Source organism: Corythoichthys intestinalis, chromosome 22 (assembly GCF_030265065.1).
Source record: "Corythoichthys intestinalis isolate RoL2023-P3 chromosome 22, ASM3026506v1, whole genome shotgun sequence".
In the NCBI taxonomy this organism is placed as follows: domain Eukaryota; kingdom Metazoa; phylum Chordata; class Actinopteri; order Syngnathiformes; family Syngnathidae; genus Corythoichthys; species Corythoichthys intestinalis.
Genome location: NC_080416.1, coordinates 14,994,091 through 15,010,869, shown reverse-complemented (window position 1 = coordinate 15,010,869; position 16,779 = coordinate 14,994,091). Strand labels below are relative to the sequence as shown.

General features: G+C 39.0%; 3 protein-coding genes across 6 annotated transcripts in view; 2 read left to right on the top strand and 1 right to left on the bottom strand.

Moving 5' to 3' along the window:
• Positions 1–1,864: 1,864 nt before the first annotated feature.
• rpz2 (rapunzel 2) lies at positions 1,865–3,317 on the bottom strand. The gene is made up of 2 exons (XM_057828053.1): positions 3,216–3,317; positions 1,865–2,746 (listed from the first exon to the last, which is right to left on the bottom strand). The coding sequence occupies exon 2, from the start codon at positions 2,738–2,740 to the stop codon at positions 2,015–2,017; it is 726 nt and encodes a 241-aa protein (XP_057684036.1). The 5' UTR covers positions 2,741–2,746; positions 3,216–3,317; the 3' UTR covers positions 1,865–2,014.
• On the top strand, positions 2,864–10,657 carry si:dkey-266f7.9 (uncharacterized protein LOC100006223 homolog). Of its 4 annotated transcripts, none has more exons than XM_057828051.1 (5): positions 2,864–3,376; positions 6,748–6,800; positions 7,053–7,107; positions 9,441–10,011; positions 10,096–10,657. In XM_057828051.1, the coding sequence occupies exons 3-5, from the start codon at positions 7,082–7,084 to the stop codon at positions 10,423–10,425; spliced, it is 927 nt and encodes a 308-aa protein (XP_057684034.1). In that variant the 5' UTR covers positions 2,864–3,376; positions 6,748–6,800; positions 7,053–7,081; the 3' UTR covers positions 10,426–10,657. The 4 variants fall into 4 exon arrangements, with proteins under 4 accessions (XP_057684034.1, XP_057684035.1, XP_057684033.1 ...); XM_057828050.1 differs by lacking the exon at positions 2,864–3,376 and adding an exon at positions 5,218–5,287; XM_057828052.1 differs by lacking the exon at positions 6,748–6,800.
• A 4,058-nt stretch (positions 10,658–14,715) lies between these two features.
• Positions 14,716–16,779, top strand: part of ptk2aa (protein tyrosine kinase 2aa) — an 85,146-nt gene continuing 83,082 nt past the window's right edge. Inside the window, exon 1 of the mRNA XM_057827509.1 lies at positions 14,716–14,911. The gene's annotated coding sequence lies outside the window, so the exon portion shown is untranslated. The remainder of the gene's footprint in view (positions 14,912–16,779) is intronic.

Below are 16,779 nucleotides of genomic sequence, written 5' to 3'. Positions count from 1 at the left end.
GTCTCGTCAGACGAAAACTGCCATTATTGTCATTAAGTTTTAGTCTCCCAAAATAGGTTTTTAGCCCGTTATCGTCTCGTCATTTAAAAAATGGTTCGTCGACGAAATATTTTTCGTTATAGTCACAATTGACGAAAACAACACTGGCACAGAACATAAATGTTGTTATTTATATCTGTATCACTGCAATGCATACTAGGAGGCATGTTGGATGACAAGTGTTGACAGGAGGTGGCAGCAGAGGTTGACCTTCTCCCCCAAGGGATCAGTGATGGCCAAATGAAGCTTCGTGAAGCAATGAAGCTTTGCAGCCAATTGATTTAAAGCTTCATGGTGGTTCATCTGGTCTTATGACAGGTGTATGATGCAGCTGTCAAATAAAGTGTTAGCGGTTAATATCTTTTAGTGGAAATATCCCATAATACAGTGAGGACAGCTGCGGTTTATAATGCAGTGCGGCTTATCTATGAACAAATGTCGTTTTCGTGTCAAGTTTGGTGGGTGGCGGCTAATAGTCTGTAATTACGGTAGTCATACGCTGGTGACCTGTCAACTAAGATATTCTAATTCTATTAAGGATAAGTGGAATGACAATTGGATGCATGGCAGAAATATATAATTATACCATAGGTGGAGTTTTGACTTTTGGTGCAGGGGGGGCACAACATGTTGATGACCCCGAAACGCAGTGTCAGCAATAAAATTAACTTACATGAATATTTATAATAATAAGTTGACAATGAGAGTTTTTTGTTTCCTATCATTCTTGAGGGGAATTCTAAATCATGCTGCTTAAGCAATACTTTTCGCCAAGATCGTCAACCATTGAATATGGTACGCCCACCGGTGTCGTGCCAGTGTAGTTACCCCAGTCAAAAATTGTATCCCATATGGAGCCATATGGAGGTAGATTTGTGTCTTTATTATTCAATAATTTAAAAAAGTTGCTTCAATCAAAATATATAATTTCAATTTAAAAAAAGTCGCTTCAATCCCAAAAAATAATTGAAACTAAAAAAAAAATGCATGTGAAAGCTATTTTTCTTTGATTTATTTTTTTTTTTTTTGGGGGGGGGGGTGTGAGGCAACTTTTTTGATTGAAGTAATGTTGATTTGTGTTTGGGCCACATTTTCGCTAGGACGTTTTTGTCTTTATTATTCAATCAAAAAATAAGTTGCTTCAAAACATTTATATTTTCAAAAGGAAAAATTACTTCAATCAAAAAGACAAAAATTTCAATCATAGAAAACATTTTTGAATGCGAAAAAATACTTGAAATTGAAAAATTTGCATTTTGAACACTTAATTTTTCATTAAAAATTTTTATTTGATTGAAGCAATCCTTTTTGTGTTTGGGCCATATTAGGGGTAGGACATTTGTGTCTAAATCATTCAATCCCAAAAAAAGTTGCTTCAACAAAAAAAAAAAAAATATATATATATATATATATATATTTTTTTTTTTTTTCAATAAAAGAAAAAAATCATTTGAAAAATAAAAATGCCCTTACGTAATTTTTTAGTTGTTAAAAATTATATGCAAAGCAAATGGCTAAGGTGCTAGTCACATGACCTGTTCGAAAAATAATTTTGACCCAATATAAAAATATCGTTTTTTTGTTCATTTCATTCATTTTTGTTGCAGTTTTATTGCTTTACAACTTATATATGTATATATACAGTATATAGGAAAGTCAATTTCATGCAATGACACTTTTCGGCCACCGGGGGGGGGGGGCTGGCCTCTGGCCCCCCCTTAAAATCCGCTTATGAATTATACCCGCTGCTATAAGCAGAGTATCTAAAGTGCTTATCCAAGGATGAATGAAAAAAAACATAATAGGCAACAATCCTTCAATATTTTTATTTGAAGTGATTATAGCAAAACAAAGCATGCATGTTTAATACAGTAAATTCTAAGACACACAAATCTGAGGGTAAACATGTTCTTTTGGTGTGATATAATGATTGGTCTGCGTTTCCATTGGTCCACAGCTGTGTGGACTGTCCTGTTCAGGATTTGTTCCCAGGTATTTTGTCATCGGATGGCGGGTCAGGATCCGCGTCACTGCATGCGTAAAGCACCTCCTGCATCTTCTGCTGAATGTCAAGCACCCTGGAGGCCCATTTCTCACGCACCTCCTCCTCGTCGTCCTCTGTGACGGCGGTGTAGCCCATGAGGGCGATGAGACCCATGTGGAAGAGGTGAGCTACATGCGAGCAGTGGCGTTCCATGATTTCTGGGTTGGCGTCACAGTTCTCCAGGTAGACCCTCAGCAAGGGCCTGCCAAAGAGCGAGCCTGTACCCATCACGCCGCGGTAGTATACATCCAGGCCGGTGTCCATTTTGTCCCGCTCGTAGATCCGCTCAAAGTTCTCCATGTACTGTTGCCTGTTGTCAGGGTCCTTCTTCACCTGCACCACCATGGTGTTGAAGGCGGCGTACTGGTGCTTGATGTACTCTTCGTACTTGCCGAAGGTCTCGTTGACCTCGTCGATTCGGATCTGTTTCAGGCACTGCCGATTCTTCTCGGAGATGCTCTCTAGCTTGCTTTGGATGGCCTGGAAGTCCTTGTCCAGCTCGTGGCCCTCCTCGTCCACGAGCCCTTTGCGAGCCACACCCACCAGGGAGGCGACAATGCCGAAGATTGGGTCGATGGATGAGGCGAAAGAGGATACCTTCTCCACATAGGTCAGCACCGTGGCAGCAGTTTTCTTCACTTGGGCCGCTTTTGCCATATTGTTCTTTATATATTTAAAAAAAAAAAAAAAAAAAAAAAACACTTCAAAGAGGTTATAAAAACGACAAGGATAAACACCCTCTCACCGTTACTTTTTATAGTAGTCTCGTTTCAAATCACTATTAAACATTAAATGCCGTGTATGATAACTAAACAATTGATTTTCAATCTATTCAGATATACAGTAGCATATTATTTTTTAATTTTACTAATAAATCAACAATCAGCTATTAACGAAAAATATCACCATAAAGTAATTAATGGTTGCGAAGCCACAGGAACATAATTAATCCTACAGTAAATACATTACACTTGAACTAAACACCAGCGATGTAGTTTTAGAAGCCACAACCCTCCCATTTCCTGAAAATCCAAACAATTATCCCCAGAGCCTTTTCCTCGCTGTCAATCAACACTCAAACACATCAGTTTGAATAAACACAACTCCTCGGAGGCTGCTCATATTTACTCACCAGAGATTAAGCTTTTGCTATCTTTCCGCCTACAGTAACCGCCTGTCTCTCTGCGATGTCCACCATGTTCTTTTTCCGGTCTGTAAGACTGCCCCCTTTCTGCCAAATATGGAAAGCAACACCGGAAGTGACTTCCCTCTGTCTTATGCTGATTGGCTAACGTAAGTGTGGCACACCCCAACTGCTGATAGTCCTCGACATACGAACTGTCATTGACTAAAATGGAACACTTGCCAAACCAGTGTAGGTGACCACACAGGTTTTTTAATTCATTATTCATGACCAACGAACATCTTCACATTGTCATTGTAAAACGATAAAATAAAACCATCACTTCAAAATAGCACAAAACACCAGGCCATGATGTATGTATGTATAGTGAGGAGTGAGAATGTCTTTTTCAAGGTTGAAAAGCTGTTTTCGGGGCGCCTTGAACTACATTTTATGGGAAAAAAATACAAATAGTAAAAATGTTATTGCTATAACAAAATACACGCTAAATCACTTTGCTAAATAATGAACTAATATACTATTTTGTCTCTTGAACAGGGCTGAGAACAGACTTGCAGGGGCCTGGGCACAAGGGTTAGGGTTAGGAACATTATAGGGGCCCCCCCCACCACACCCCTGCCACCGGCTTGTCACAACAACATACGCAGTACTTTAATGCTTTGCAAGCAATGGCAGTCTAATACGACAATTTTGACAAAATTTATATAAATGGCGGAAAACACAGAGAAGACTGAAAAAGCAGTTTCTGCTCTTGCACTCCTTTTAAAAGAAACTGCTGTATTTTAAGCCAAAAGAACTGTTGTGTTTGATAGAACAATATGTCTATATGCTGCCATAGCAGATTCATGGTGCATTAAGCCCCCGAACTATTTTTAATTTGTCCGTTTTACCCTGGAAACCCCCGTTTACAGACGTCGCGCAACCGTTTTTGTTTCAACCCAGCCATAAAATGAAGAATTAATTATAGTTATTATTCAAAATGTCTGTCATTTTTAGCTAAGAATCATTAATTGATGTTTAATATTTCGATTAAGAAAAAAAAAAAAAAAAGACTTTCAAAAATTATTCACTCGCATATTTTTAAACTTTTAAACAAATTATGTCACAATGAAAAAAATGGCGTCTGTAAAAAAGTCACGGATATCTACCTCATAACTACCACTTCATTGTATTTTTTTTGTTACTGTCGCATTTTCCCCGATATGTTACATGATCAATAATCGATACAAACAAAGAAAAATTGGAGGAAAAAACGTTTAAAAGGGTAGATATATGAAAAAGAACATCTCGACCACTCCTTTATGTCTGCGATTTCTGCATCGTGACCCTTGTTATATTACCATGTTTCACCCATAAAATCCCCCAAAAATCCAGCTGTGGCCATTCACATCTGTGTCTCGACACTCGATGATACATGCTACATGGAGTTTTTGGATCGAAACAAGATAAGTACGCGATAATATCTCATTAAAAATCGTGGCGTCTTTAATTCTGCTCTCGCTTGCTCTCACCTCCAGTTAGGGTTTTGCTGTTTAATTTTTTTTTTTAAATGCCCTCCTGTTCAACATTTTCCTTCCCCCAGAAAATTGAGATTTTAAGCTTTCCAATGACGTATCACACGTGCATATCGGACAATTTTGAAATTTGGCCAATTTGGGGGTCTCAGAGCGGAACTGCAAGTCACCTGAGTGTTTTCCGCCATATATATATATATATATATATATATATATATATATATATATATATATATATATATATATGACATTTTTACAGGAGGCCATTTAAAAAACAAAAAACAAAAACAAAAACAAAAAAAAACAGCAAAACCCTAACTCAGGGGTGCCCAAGTCCGGTCCTCGAGAGCCCCTATCCAGCTTGTTTTCCATGTCTCCCTCCTTGAACACACCTGAATCAAATGATCAGCTTATCATCAAGCTCTGTAGGAGCCTGATAATGATCCTGATTATTTGAGTCAGGTGTGCTGGAGGAGGGAAAAATGGAAAAAAAGCTGGAAAGGGGCTCTCGAGGACTGGACATGGGCACCCCTGCCCTAACTGGAGGTGAGAGCATGAGAGAGCATAATTAAAGACGCCATGATTTTAACGAGAAATTATCACATACTTACCTTGTTTCGATCCAAAAACTCCATATAGCATGTATCATTGAGTGTCAAGACACAGGTGTGAATGGCCACGGCTGGACTTTTTAGGGATTTTACGGGTGAAACATGGTAATATAACAAGGGTAACGATGCAAAAATTGCAGACATCAAGGAGTGGTCAAGATGATCTTTTAATACCCTTTTTTTTTTTACTTACTTTACTTTTACTTACTTTATTTACCCTTTTAAACGTTTTTTTTTTTCTTCAAGTTTTTTTTGTTTGAATCAATTATTTATCAACATATCAGGGAAAATGCGACAGTAAAAAAAAAAAAAAAAAAAGAAGCCATATTTATGAAGTAGATATCCGTGACTTATTTACAGACGCCAATTTTTTCATTGTGACGTAATTTGTTTAAAGTATGTGAGTGAATAATTTTTGACAGTCGTTTTTTTTTTTTTTTTTTTTAATACAAAACAAAATATTCGACATCGATTAATGATTCTAAGCTAAAAATGACAGACATTATGAATAATAAATATAATTACTTATCTTCTTTTTATGGCTGGGTTTAAATAAAAGCGGTTGCGCGATGTCTGTAAACGGGGGTTTCCAGGGTAAAACGGACAAATTAAAAATAGTTCGGTGACTTAATGCGCCATGAATCTGCCAGGGCAGCATATAGACATTTTGTTCGATCAAACACAACAGTTCTTTTGGCTTAAAATACAGCAGTTTATTTTAAAGAGGGGTGCAAGAGCAGAAACAGCTTTTTTCGGCTTGTCTGACTGAAGTTTGGGGTCTGGGGTTGCTTTGACCTCAGACTTTTGAACGACTTTTTTTTTTTACTTTGTAGTCTTTGCTTTAATGAAATTTATTTTTTTAATATGCATACCGTGTGTACGCAGTCAGCACCAACAGCTAAACAAATAGTAGGGGACAAGGATAAGGCAGTTATGCAATGTTTGAATTCCTTTTAAGTGATAAAAATAATAATCACACATCTGCACACGTTTCCATGGTGAGAACACACATACAGTACATACTGACCAGGAACTTCCCAGGTATCCTCATTGAACCTCTTTCTCGTAATATTATAAATATGCGTTTTACTGTACATGAATATTGTAAAGGTGGTATAAAATAGAAAGTCTTTTCTTTGAATTCTTCTTTAGTCAACGAGTCTACCGATGTGACAATGGTCAAACGTTGCAACAAACAACAATTGTAGAAACACAAATTGGTATTGACGAAACCATTAACGACAACAAATATTCGGAATGACTGTGAGCTCAAAACCAGTGGGCGATGAATAGGCCGCATGCACAGACAGATGCACACACACGCACCAGACAGGCCCCTCACCTCTCTATAGAGCTCTCAGTTATGCTATTTCCCACAATAACATCTCGTGGCAGTGTCCACTCAGGCGGCTGACTGAAGCGAGGCTGAACACCTCTTCGAATTTCAGGTATCAACTGCAGCATCATCAACATCAACACCATCAATAAGTGTTTGCTTAACATTGAAATGTACTTTTCTAGGTAAAAATTTTAATGTTTTTATAGCTTCACTATAATTATGTAGTACTTGTTTTCACATTTTATCTGTTAGATTGCTTCATGTGGTCAAGTTAAAGTTATTTAAGAGACGTTGACTCAAAGAGGTGACCATTACAGGGTACTGTACATAACTTAATCACGTGTAATGTATTTTGCTGTAGGATAATCAGCACCGGGAAACAAGTGCGACATGTGGTGGCTTCTGATTCTTCTAGGGTGAGTGTTATTTGAAGACTTTACATTATGATAATAATTTCACAACATTTCAAAGGAAAACACTGCACTGTAATAATAATAAAAAAGTTTAGCAGAACTTCAAATTGTAAATCAACTAGGGCTGTCAAAATTATCGCGTTAACGCGCGGTAATTATTTTTTTAAATTAATCACGTTAAAATATTTGACGCAATTAACGCTCATGTCCCGCTCAGACAGTATTCTGCCTTTGGATAAGTTTTACAGCAAGGCTTTTTGTGCTGCAGCACAACAGCGAACTCTTGTGGTCGCTTTGCGACATGGTTTATTTTTTTCTTGCCAGTTCATGTGGCTGCACGACGTCTCGGGCTGACGCCTACGTTGTAATGTTGTGCTTATATGATCCTTGGACAAGATTTGTCCGTAAGTATGGTTGTTGTAAAGAATGTACATATTATGTTAGTAAGCGAAATGTTCTATTTTTTGTATGAGACGCTTTTTGTTTATGTTTAGTGAACCTGTATAGCGTGCTAAGCTAACGTTGTTGCTAATGCAATGCTTGTGTACTTTTTTTTTTTTTTTGTGTAGTTTTATGACGGTCTAAAGAGGACAATGGTTTGAGGCTATTTTATTAATAAATCAGATGAAAAAGGAAGAAGTCTGATTATTAAGGCGTCGTTCACTAGCTGTCTAGCTTTGGAAAAAGTAGACGCTTCGGAGTGAGGACAGCATAGACAGATTTAAATGACAGTAGAGTGAAATGCCCACTACAGTCCTTATGTACCGTATGTTGAATGTACAGTGGGGAGAACAAGTATTTGATTGGGGAGAACAAGTATTTGATACACTGCCAATGGATTTTCCCATTGGCAGTGTATCAAATACTTGTTCTCCCCACTGTATATATCCATCTTGTGTCTTATCTTTCCATTCCAACAATTTATTTTACAGAATATATATAATTTACAGAAAAATATGGCATATTTTATAGATGGTTTGAATTGCGATTAATTGCGATTAATTACGACTAATTAATTTTTAAGCTGTAATTAACTCGATTAAAAATTTTAATCGTTTGACAGCCCTAAAATCAACGTATTTCACCTGCATTTGCAAGTTTGGATGGAAAAAAACTTACCGTAATCCTCCGCCGAAACCAAAATTTTAAGTACTCAGCAGAACTGTTTTCAGTAAACAGAACTCACGACTTTAAGTAAACTGGACTGATGTTAAGTAAGCAGAACTTAAAATAACGACTATAAATACCGTAATTTTCGCACTATAAGGCGCACCCACCAAATTTGGCACAAAAACGACATTTGTTGATAGATAAGCCGCACTGGACTATAAGCCGCAGCTGTCCTCACTGTATTATGAGATATTTACACCAAAAGATGTTAACCGGTAAAACTTTATTTGACAGCTGCACCATACGACTGTCATAACACCAAAAGAACCACCATGAAGCTTTTAACCAATTGGCTGCAAAGCTTCATTGCTTCAAGAAGCTTCATTTGACCATCACTGCTCCCTTGAGGGAGACAGTCAACCATTGCTGCCAGCTGCTGTCAACACTGTTGTCATCCAACATGCCTCCTAGCATGCACTGCAGCACTACAGATGTAAATAACAATACAAATTCATGTTCTGTGCTAATTATGTCTTCAGTTACTGTTAGTTATTTCATTAATTGCTTGTTATGGTGTTTGATAACACTTTATTTGACAGTGGTGCCATAAGACTGTCATAAGACCATCATAATTATGAAATGACACTGCCATGACCATTAATGAACGCTTATTACAGATGTCATTTAGTGTTATACGGCAAATTATCTTACTTTTGAATGGATGTAAAAATTCCAAGCTGGACATAAATGGTGTTAGTGACATAATTAACCGCCTTCAAATAAAAATAAAGTGTTACCTATTAACCTAAATAAATCAACAAATAAGCCGCACTGGACTATAAGCAGCAGGATTCAAAATGAAGGAAAAAAGTAGCGGCTTGTAGTCTGAAAATTACGGTAATAATGAATATTAATTTCATAGTTCAAGTCAGCACAACCTATCTTGTCAAGTTAACACAGTTAACTTGAGGAGTTACAAATACTCAAAATAACAAGTTACTGAAGAAAACTTACAAATTTGAGTTGTGCTTACTTAAAATCTCAAGTTAGCATAATTTATTGGAAATTTTTCTTTTTAAAGTGTGGTGAAAATCCAAAATTGGTCAGGGATTCTTTTAAAATTAAGCCTGCAGATATTTTGGCTGATATCACTTAATTTAAACAATGTAATGTATACCAGATGAAGGTCAAAAGCTTTATCAAACAGCCAAATTTTCTTTTTTCAGCATCACCAGTAGGTGTTGGGGAGCCATCCAGAGACCGGACTACGACGACACGGACTCCCCGGAGTTCCTCAACCCATCCTGGATGGCGAGCATCCCTGATGAGCGGCCCCTGTCCGAGCTCACCATGCCTGGCTCCCACAACACCATGGCTCTGTACGGTGGCGTCTATGCCGAATGTCAGACGTGGAGCCTGGAGTTGCAGTTACGCGCCGGTGTCCGCTTCTTGGACGTGCGCGTCCGCCACGTGGAGGGCAACCTCACCATCCACCACGGAGTGGTGTACCAGCACGCCCACTTCGGCGATGTACTGAAAGATGTGAGAGACTTCCTAGCAAGTTACCCTAGTGAGACTGTGTTGATGCGTGTCAAAGAGGAGTTCAGCGAGACCAACAACATCTACGGCGCTGTGGTAGAGCACGTGCGGCGTTACGCCCACTGGGAGATGCTGTGGCACAGTCGTTTGGTGCCCAGCATGGGCCAGGCGCGAGGTAAGCTCATCATCTTGCAGGACTTCTCTGGGCCAGACTTAGGGATGCGCTACGCCTCCATGGACATCGCTGATCACTGGAAGGCAAGCTCAAATCTAATTTGACACATGACATGATATCATACATTTCTAAGAGTTTCCTAGTCATTTGAGGTTACATTCTTCAAGGTTCCCACGCTTCAGTACTTGGAGGAGAAGTGGCGGAGCGTCTATGAGCACCTGGAGGCGGCACCTGAGGGGAACAAGGAACGGATGTTCCTCACCTACAGCAGCGGGGCTGGCATCTTTGCCTTCCCAAATACCGTGGCGCAACAAATCAATCCTCAGTTGTACGAGTACTTAAAGGCAAAAACTGACCCGAACCAACGCTTTGGGATCATTTGCATGGACTTCCCTGCTGCTCCATTGATCCAGACCATCATTTCCTTCCAACTAAAAGTGGCAGTGAGCAAACCCACTTTTGAACCAGTTCTTCGTGCAATTCTAAACACACATTAAACCTGATTGAAGCTGGATAGAGAAAATATTTTTCTTTTCTTGTTTTAATCAACAGTTAGGGCTTTAAATATCTTGATCCCCAAATTTGAGTGATAGTTGTAGAGATGACTGGAAAAGATTAGTTATTAGTTTTAAGATAATCTCACTTAGCTCATCAATTCTCAATACAAACAACATTAACATTCAGAGGTGTATTTGTGTTTTCAAGTCAATAAAGCCCAACACAAATCTATCTTGTTTTGCTTTCCAATTTAGTGCAGTAACCCCTTATGACCACAAGATAGCACCATCAAACTTGTGTTTCAGAGTGTTGGCAAATACAGTGACGCAATTTGCAACCTAGTTATAGTGTATTTTACATTATGGAATACCGGTAGCTACAAAAAATGCATAAAAAATTACAACATTTGAGATCAGTACTATGGACGTTTTGCTATATTCATACACAGATAGTCCAGGTTACAGAATATGTGTTGAAAACAATAGACGTCCTATCCATTTTGGGTTTGGGAAGGGCAAGAAGTGATCAGACTAAATCAAGGGTCGGCAACCTAAAATGTTGAAAGAGACCTATTGGACCAAAAAACAAAACAAAGAGCAAATGTCTGGAGCCGCAAAAAAAAAATAAAAAGTCAAGCTCGTCGACGGGGTGGAGGGGCAACTACATATTGTCCCGGGCCTCAGGACCATATGGGCCCCTGAATGACCCTTAATTTAATTTACTTTACATACACATATTACTTTTTAATTTAAATAATTGTCTGATTAAACATTATGTTCTACTATATATTAGGGGTGTGCCATTTTAGGCACCCCACATAGGCAGAGTTTGACTTTTGGGTCAGGGGGGACACAGCATTTTGATGACCCCAAAAATCCAGTGTCAGCAATAAAATTAACTTACAAAAATATTTATAATAATAAGTTGACAATGAGCGTTTTTTGTTTCCCATCATTCTTGAGGGGAATTCAAAATCAGGCTGCTGAGGCAATACTTTTCGCCAAGATCATCATCCATTGAATATGGTACGCCCGCCAGTGTCATGCCAATGTAGTTACCCCAGTCAAAAATTGTATCCCCTGGGCGGAGCCATATGGAGGTAGATTTGTGTCCTTATTATTTAATTAAAAAAAAAAAAGTTGCTTCAACAACAACTCAAAAAATATATTTTCAATCAAAAACAAGTGCAAAAATACATTTGAAACAAAAAAAATGCAAGTTAAAGCTATTTTTCTAAGATTTAATTTTTTGTTTTTTTTTTTGGATTGGAATCAAGTTTTTTTTTTTGTTTGAAGCAACTTTTTGATTGAAGTAATGTTGATTTGTGTTGGGGCCACATTTTGGCAAGGACGTTTTTGTCTTTATTAATCAATCAAAAAATAAGTTGCTTCAAACGATATATATTTTCAAAACGAAAAATCACTTCAATAATAAAAAAAAATTCTAATATAGAAAACGTTTTTGAATGTGAAAAAATATTTTTGCAATTTGCATTTGAACACTTGATTTTTCATTGAAAACGTTTTCTTTGATTGAAGCAATTGTTTTTGATTTGTGTCTAAATCATTCGGACGGCTCCTTTGCTTGGCTGCGGGAGGCGGGATGGGCTGCGCTGAAACCACGGCCCGCTCGGGGAGGGGGGGCTCCCCAAGCGGGCCGTGGCCCTGGGTTGGTGCCCGCGTGGCGTTTCCTCTCATCTGCGTGGCTGTCGCGCACTTGGTGGGGCTCGCGTACGGTTGGATGTGATGGGGCATGCTCGGGTGGGGGGTCCCGGTGCCGGGATTGGTGTGGGGGCGGCGTAGGGTCCGTCGCCAACGGGCTTACACTCAAGAGGGATTCACACAATTACTGGGTTCTAGATAACAGAGCTGATTTGTGTACACTCTTCCCCTTTCAATTACTTAGCTTATAGACTCCCCCACCCCTGTCCCCTTCTTTCCCTGGTCAGTAGGCCCCCCACATGATGTCAACCGGAAATACAATAGCTGACGATAGCGCCAACATGTTAGTAGTTAGTGTAGACGTTCAATGTATTTCTTGTTGTTGTTTGTTTCTTTTCTTTCTTCTCTTGTGTTTCTTTTCTTCTGTTCCCCCATAACCCCTTCCTGTTCACTGTTTTGTCATAATAAACGAGGTACAGTGGGGCAAATAAGTATTTAGTCAATCACTAATTGTCCAAGTTTTCCCACTTGAAAATATTAGGCCTGTAATTGTCAACATGGGTAAACCTCAACCATGAGAGACAGAATGTGAAAAAAAAAAAAACTGAAAATCACATTGTTTGATTTTTAAAGAATTTATTTGCAAATCATGGTGGAAAATAAGCATTTGGTCAATACCAAAAGTTCATCTCAATACTTTGTTATGTACCCTTTGTTGGCAATAACAGAGGCCAAACGTTTTCTGTAACTCTTCACAAGCTTTTCACACACTGTTACTGGTATTTTGGCCCATTCCTCCATGCAGATCTCCTCTAGAGCAGTGATGTTTTGGGGCTGTCGTTGGGCAACACGAACTTTCAACTCCCTCCACAGATTTTCTATGGGGTTGAGATCTGGAGACTGGCTAGGCCTCTCCAGGACCTTGAAATGCTTCTTACGAAGCCACTCCTTTGTTGCGCTGGCTGTGTGTTTGGAATCATTGTCATGCTGAAAGACCCAGCCACGTCTCTTCTTCAATGCCCTTCCTGATGGAAGGGGATTTTCACTCAAAATCTCTCGATACATGGCCCAGTTCATTCTTTCCTTTACACAGATCAGTCTTCCTGGTCCCTTTGCAGAAAAACAGCCCCAAAGCATGATGTTTCCACCCCCATGCTTCACAGTGGGTATGGTGTTCTTCGGATGCAATTCAGTATTCTTTCTCCTCCAAACACGAGAACCTGTGTTTCTACCAAAAAGTTCTATTTTGGTTTAATCTGACCATTACACATTCTCCCAGTCCTCTTTTGGATCATCCAAATGCTCTCTAGCGAACCGATGACGCACCTGGACGTGTACTGGCTTCAGCAGGGGGACACGTCTGGCAGTGCAGGATTTGAGTCCCTGGCGGCGCATTGTGTTACTGATAGTTGCCTTTGTTACTGTGGTCCCAGCTCTCTGTAGGTCATACACTAGGTCCCCCCAAGTGGTTCTGGGATTTTTGCTCTCTGTTCTTGTTATCATTTTGAGATCTTGCATGGAGCCCCAGATCGAGGGAGATTATCTGTGGTCTTGTATGTCTTCCATTTTCTAATAATTGCTCCCACAGTAGATTTCTTTACACCAAGCGTTTTACCTATTGCAGATTCAGTCTTCCCAGCCTGGTGCAGGTCTACAATTTTGTCTCTGGTGTCCTTTCACAGCTCTTTGGTCTTCGCCATAGTGGAGTTTGGAGTGTGACTGACTTGTGGACAGGTGTCTTTTATACCGATAATGAGTTAAAACAGGTGCCATTAGTACAGGTAATGAATGGAGCCTCGTTAGACCTCGTTAGACCTCATTAGAAGAAGTTAGACCTCTTTGACAGCCAGAAATCTTGCTTGTTTGTAGGTGACCAAATACTTATTTCCCACTGTAATTTGGAAATAAATTCTTTAAAAATTAAACAATTTGATTTTCTGTTTTTTTTCCACATTCTGTCTCTCATGGTTGAGGTTTACCCATGTTGACAATTACAGGCCTCTCTAATCTTGTCAAGTAGGAGAACTTGCACAATTGGTGGTTGACTAAATACTTATTTGCCCCACTGTATGTGAATGATCACAATGGGAGTGTGTCATACTCTCAATGTGACACATTAAAACTGATCAGACCAACCGGGCACTCAGACTTCCATTCTCCGTGTCAAACAGCTGAATAGGACAGGTTAAAAAAAAAAAAAAAAAAAAAAAAGAAAGAAAATGGATTTGCATGGAGAAACGGCAATGCGCGCCACATTATTCACGATGCTCTCATAATAACGTATAAAATGAGGTTGCCAAATTGGGGGCCACCTAGTGGTCAGGGGCCCTAAGCAGCTGCATAGTCTGTGTATAGGCTGGGCCGGCCTTGCTTGCTTATTAAAACAACCGAACGGCTTTCAAAACACTAGGCGCGCTGGCTGCAAAAATGCGTCACAGTGACTATTCTTAAGAAATCCCCCGAGGTTATCCATTCCATTCATTCATTCATAAAGGGGGCGCGGCGTGTCTTGGGTCGGTATGTGCACGCGCCCGTGTGTGCGTGAGCGTCCGCGCGGGTGCCTGCCTGACTCCCAGTGGCGGCCATGTTGGAATGTTGGATGTGGACGGGGGCGAGGAGGGGAAGCAGGAACTGCCGAGCGGGGAGCGAGGGAAGGGGGGAGAGGGAGACACATTGAGGGGACGAGATTGGAGCAAGACTGGAGAAAGATTGGAGCGATAAAAAAAAACCCGCCGACAACTACTTAGGGCGCCCTCGGTTCACTTAGCGGGCTTTTCAACAACTTCTACCGGCTTCTCAAGTTAACAGAAACCTCCACAAGAACGTAAGAAAGTACTTTTTTGTTTACTTCTATTTTCGGGGAGGTGTTACTGTACTGTACTTCAGGAGCGAAAAGGAAATGATGGGGTGCGTCGGTTCACTCCTTCAACTTTCGGATATTACGACTGTTTTACCGTATTGTCAGTGTATTTGAATGTGAAATAAATGGGATTTGTTTTTAATATCACCCTAGTTTAGGTAAATTGAGCTGGTGGTTTTATAAAGTCACATGGAGTAGCGTTACCTCAACTCTGACTGGATTAACCTAGTTTTGGGTTCCTAAATCTCCCTCCCAGGTGCTTCGTAGTCCTCAAAAGAATTGAAGAATATTACAAATCTGGGTAATTTAGATCCTTTCGGATCAATGTAAGATCAGCTTTGCTCAAAAGAACTTTTTGACGTCTGACAGAAGCCACTGAAGTTAGTTCGTGCACAATTTTTCAAGATAAAAATATAATTACTAGAGTTGTATTTTGTCTTTTCTGTCATAAATAATAAGACTTATTGTGAAAACTGAATTTAAAATAAATCTGGCCAACCTATAACTACTATATGGCTGCAGATATCCATTATTTTAGTAGTCAATTATTCTATCATCTAGTTAGTTTGAATAATCGAGTAATCGGATCAGAAACATATAATGCATTGTAGAATAAAATTTTAGGAGATGTGAAACAAAGACTTGCTAAGATTGCACTTTCAAAAGAGCATTAGCGAATTCAAAATAACATTTCCCGAGTGTTTCTTCCAAGAATTGCACTTTCATTTAAAAATAAATTAAATAACCTGAGTTTTGCCTCAAAAGGCATAAAAAATAAATAAATGAGGATCTAAGTACTACAAAAAAACAATTGGCTAACTTGCATAGCAAGTCTGCTAGCTTAAATGGTATAAAATGCTAACGTTGTTTTACAATGCGAATAACAAATAACACATATTCCAACAGCACATATTACCACAAAAAAAAATGTCAATATATGTCCCTATAAATTGAATTACAAATGCATTCAAAAAAAGCATATTAGTTAAAAAACAAAAAACAAACTTACCTTATCTTGGTCTTAACAGGGAGCAGCTGGATTCAGCTATGTTAAAAAAGTTATGTCATATTCACTGTTCCCATTAGAGGGCCGTGTATCCACCCGAATCAATAAAACTAAATGTAAACACTTTTTAAACAAACCGTTACAACGTCACTCTAATTAAACGAATACTTGAAGCCGCAAAATTTGATTCCAAAGCTTTTTTTCTAATCGAATTACTCAATCAATCAATCAATCAATCGTTTCAGCTTCAGAGAAATGTATTCCAAAATGTATAGTGCACAACTTACCTGATGAATTCATAATCTTGGATAAACTTGCAAATGTGTATTGGTGGTACCCAGATACTAATTACATTTACAGGTAATCATCTACGGTAATCAAAAGTCGTGCAACAACACCATCTGCAAGGAATCTGTTAATCATGACAGTGTCGTACAACCATTTCACTAACAAGCCTTGTGGTGAGACCCTCTTCCACACCTACTCATTAAAAAAATTACTTCAGGAATATGCTGTACCTTTTAAAGCAAGCACTGGAGTGATTATTTTGAATTAGCAACAGTGTCACATTATCGATGCACTAGGTGTAGCTGCGTATCCTTCACCTCGATTTCATATTCCAGATGCAAGCAAATGCTAATGAACTGCAGGATTCACTTGAAATACAGCCTCTGAACACTAATGGGACTTCGTCCTTATGTGTGCATAATCCTTTACACCGGTTGTGAGTCGCACTTCTGAAGAAATGCTTAAAGTTTATAGGGAATAAGCAAAAAAGTTAAAAAGACGCACCCTTTGCAGACCTTACAGATAAGGAGAATCAGGA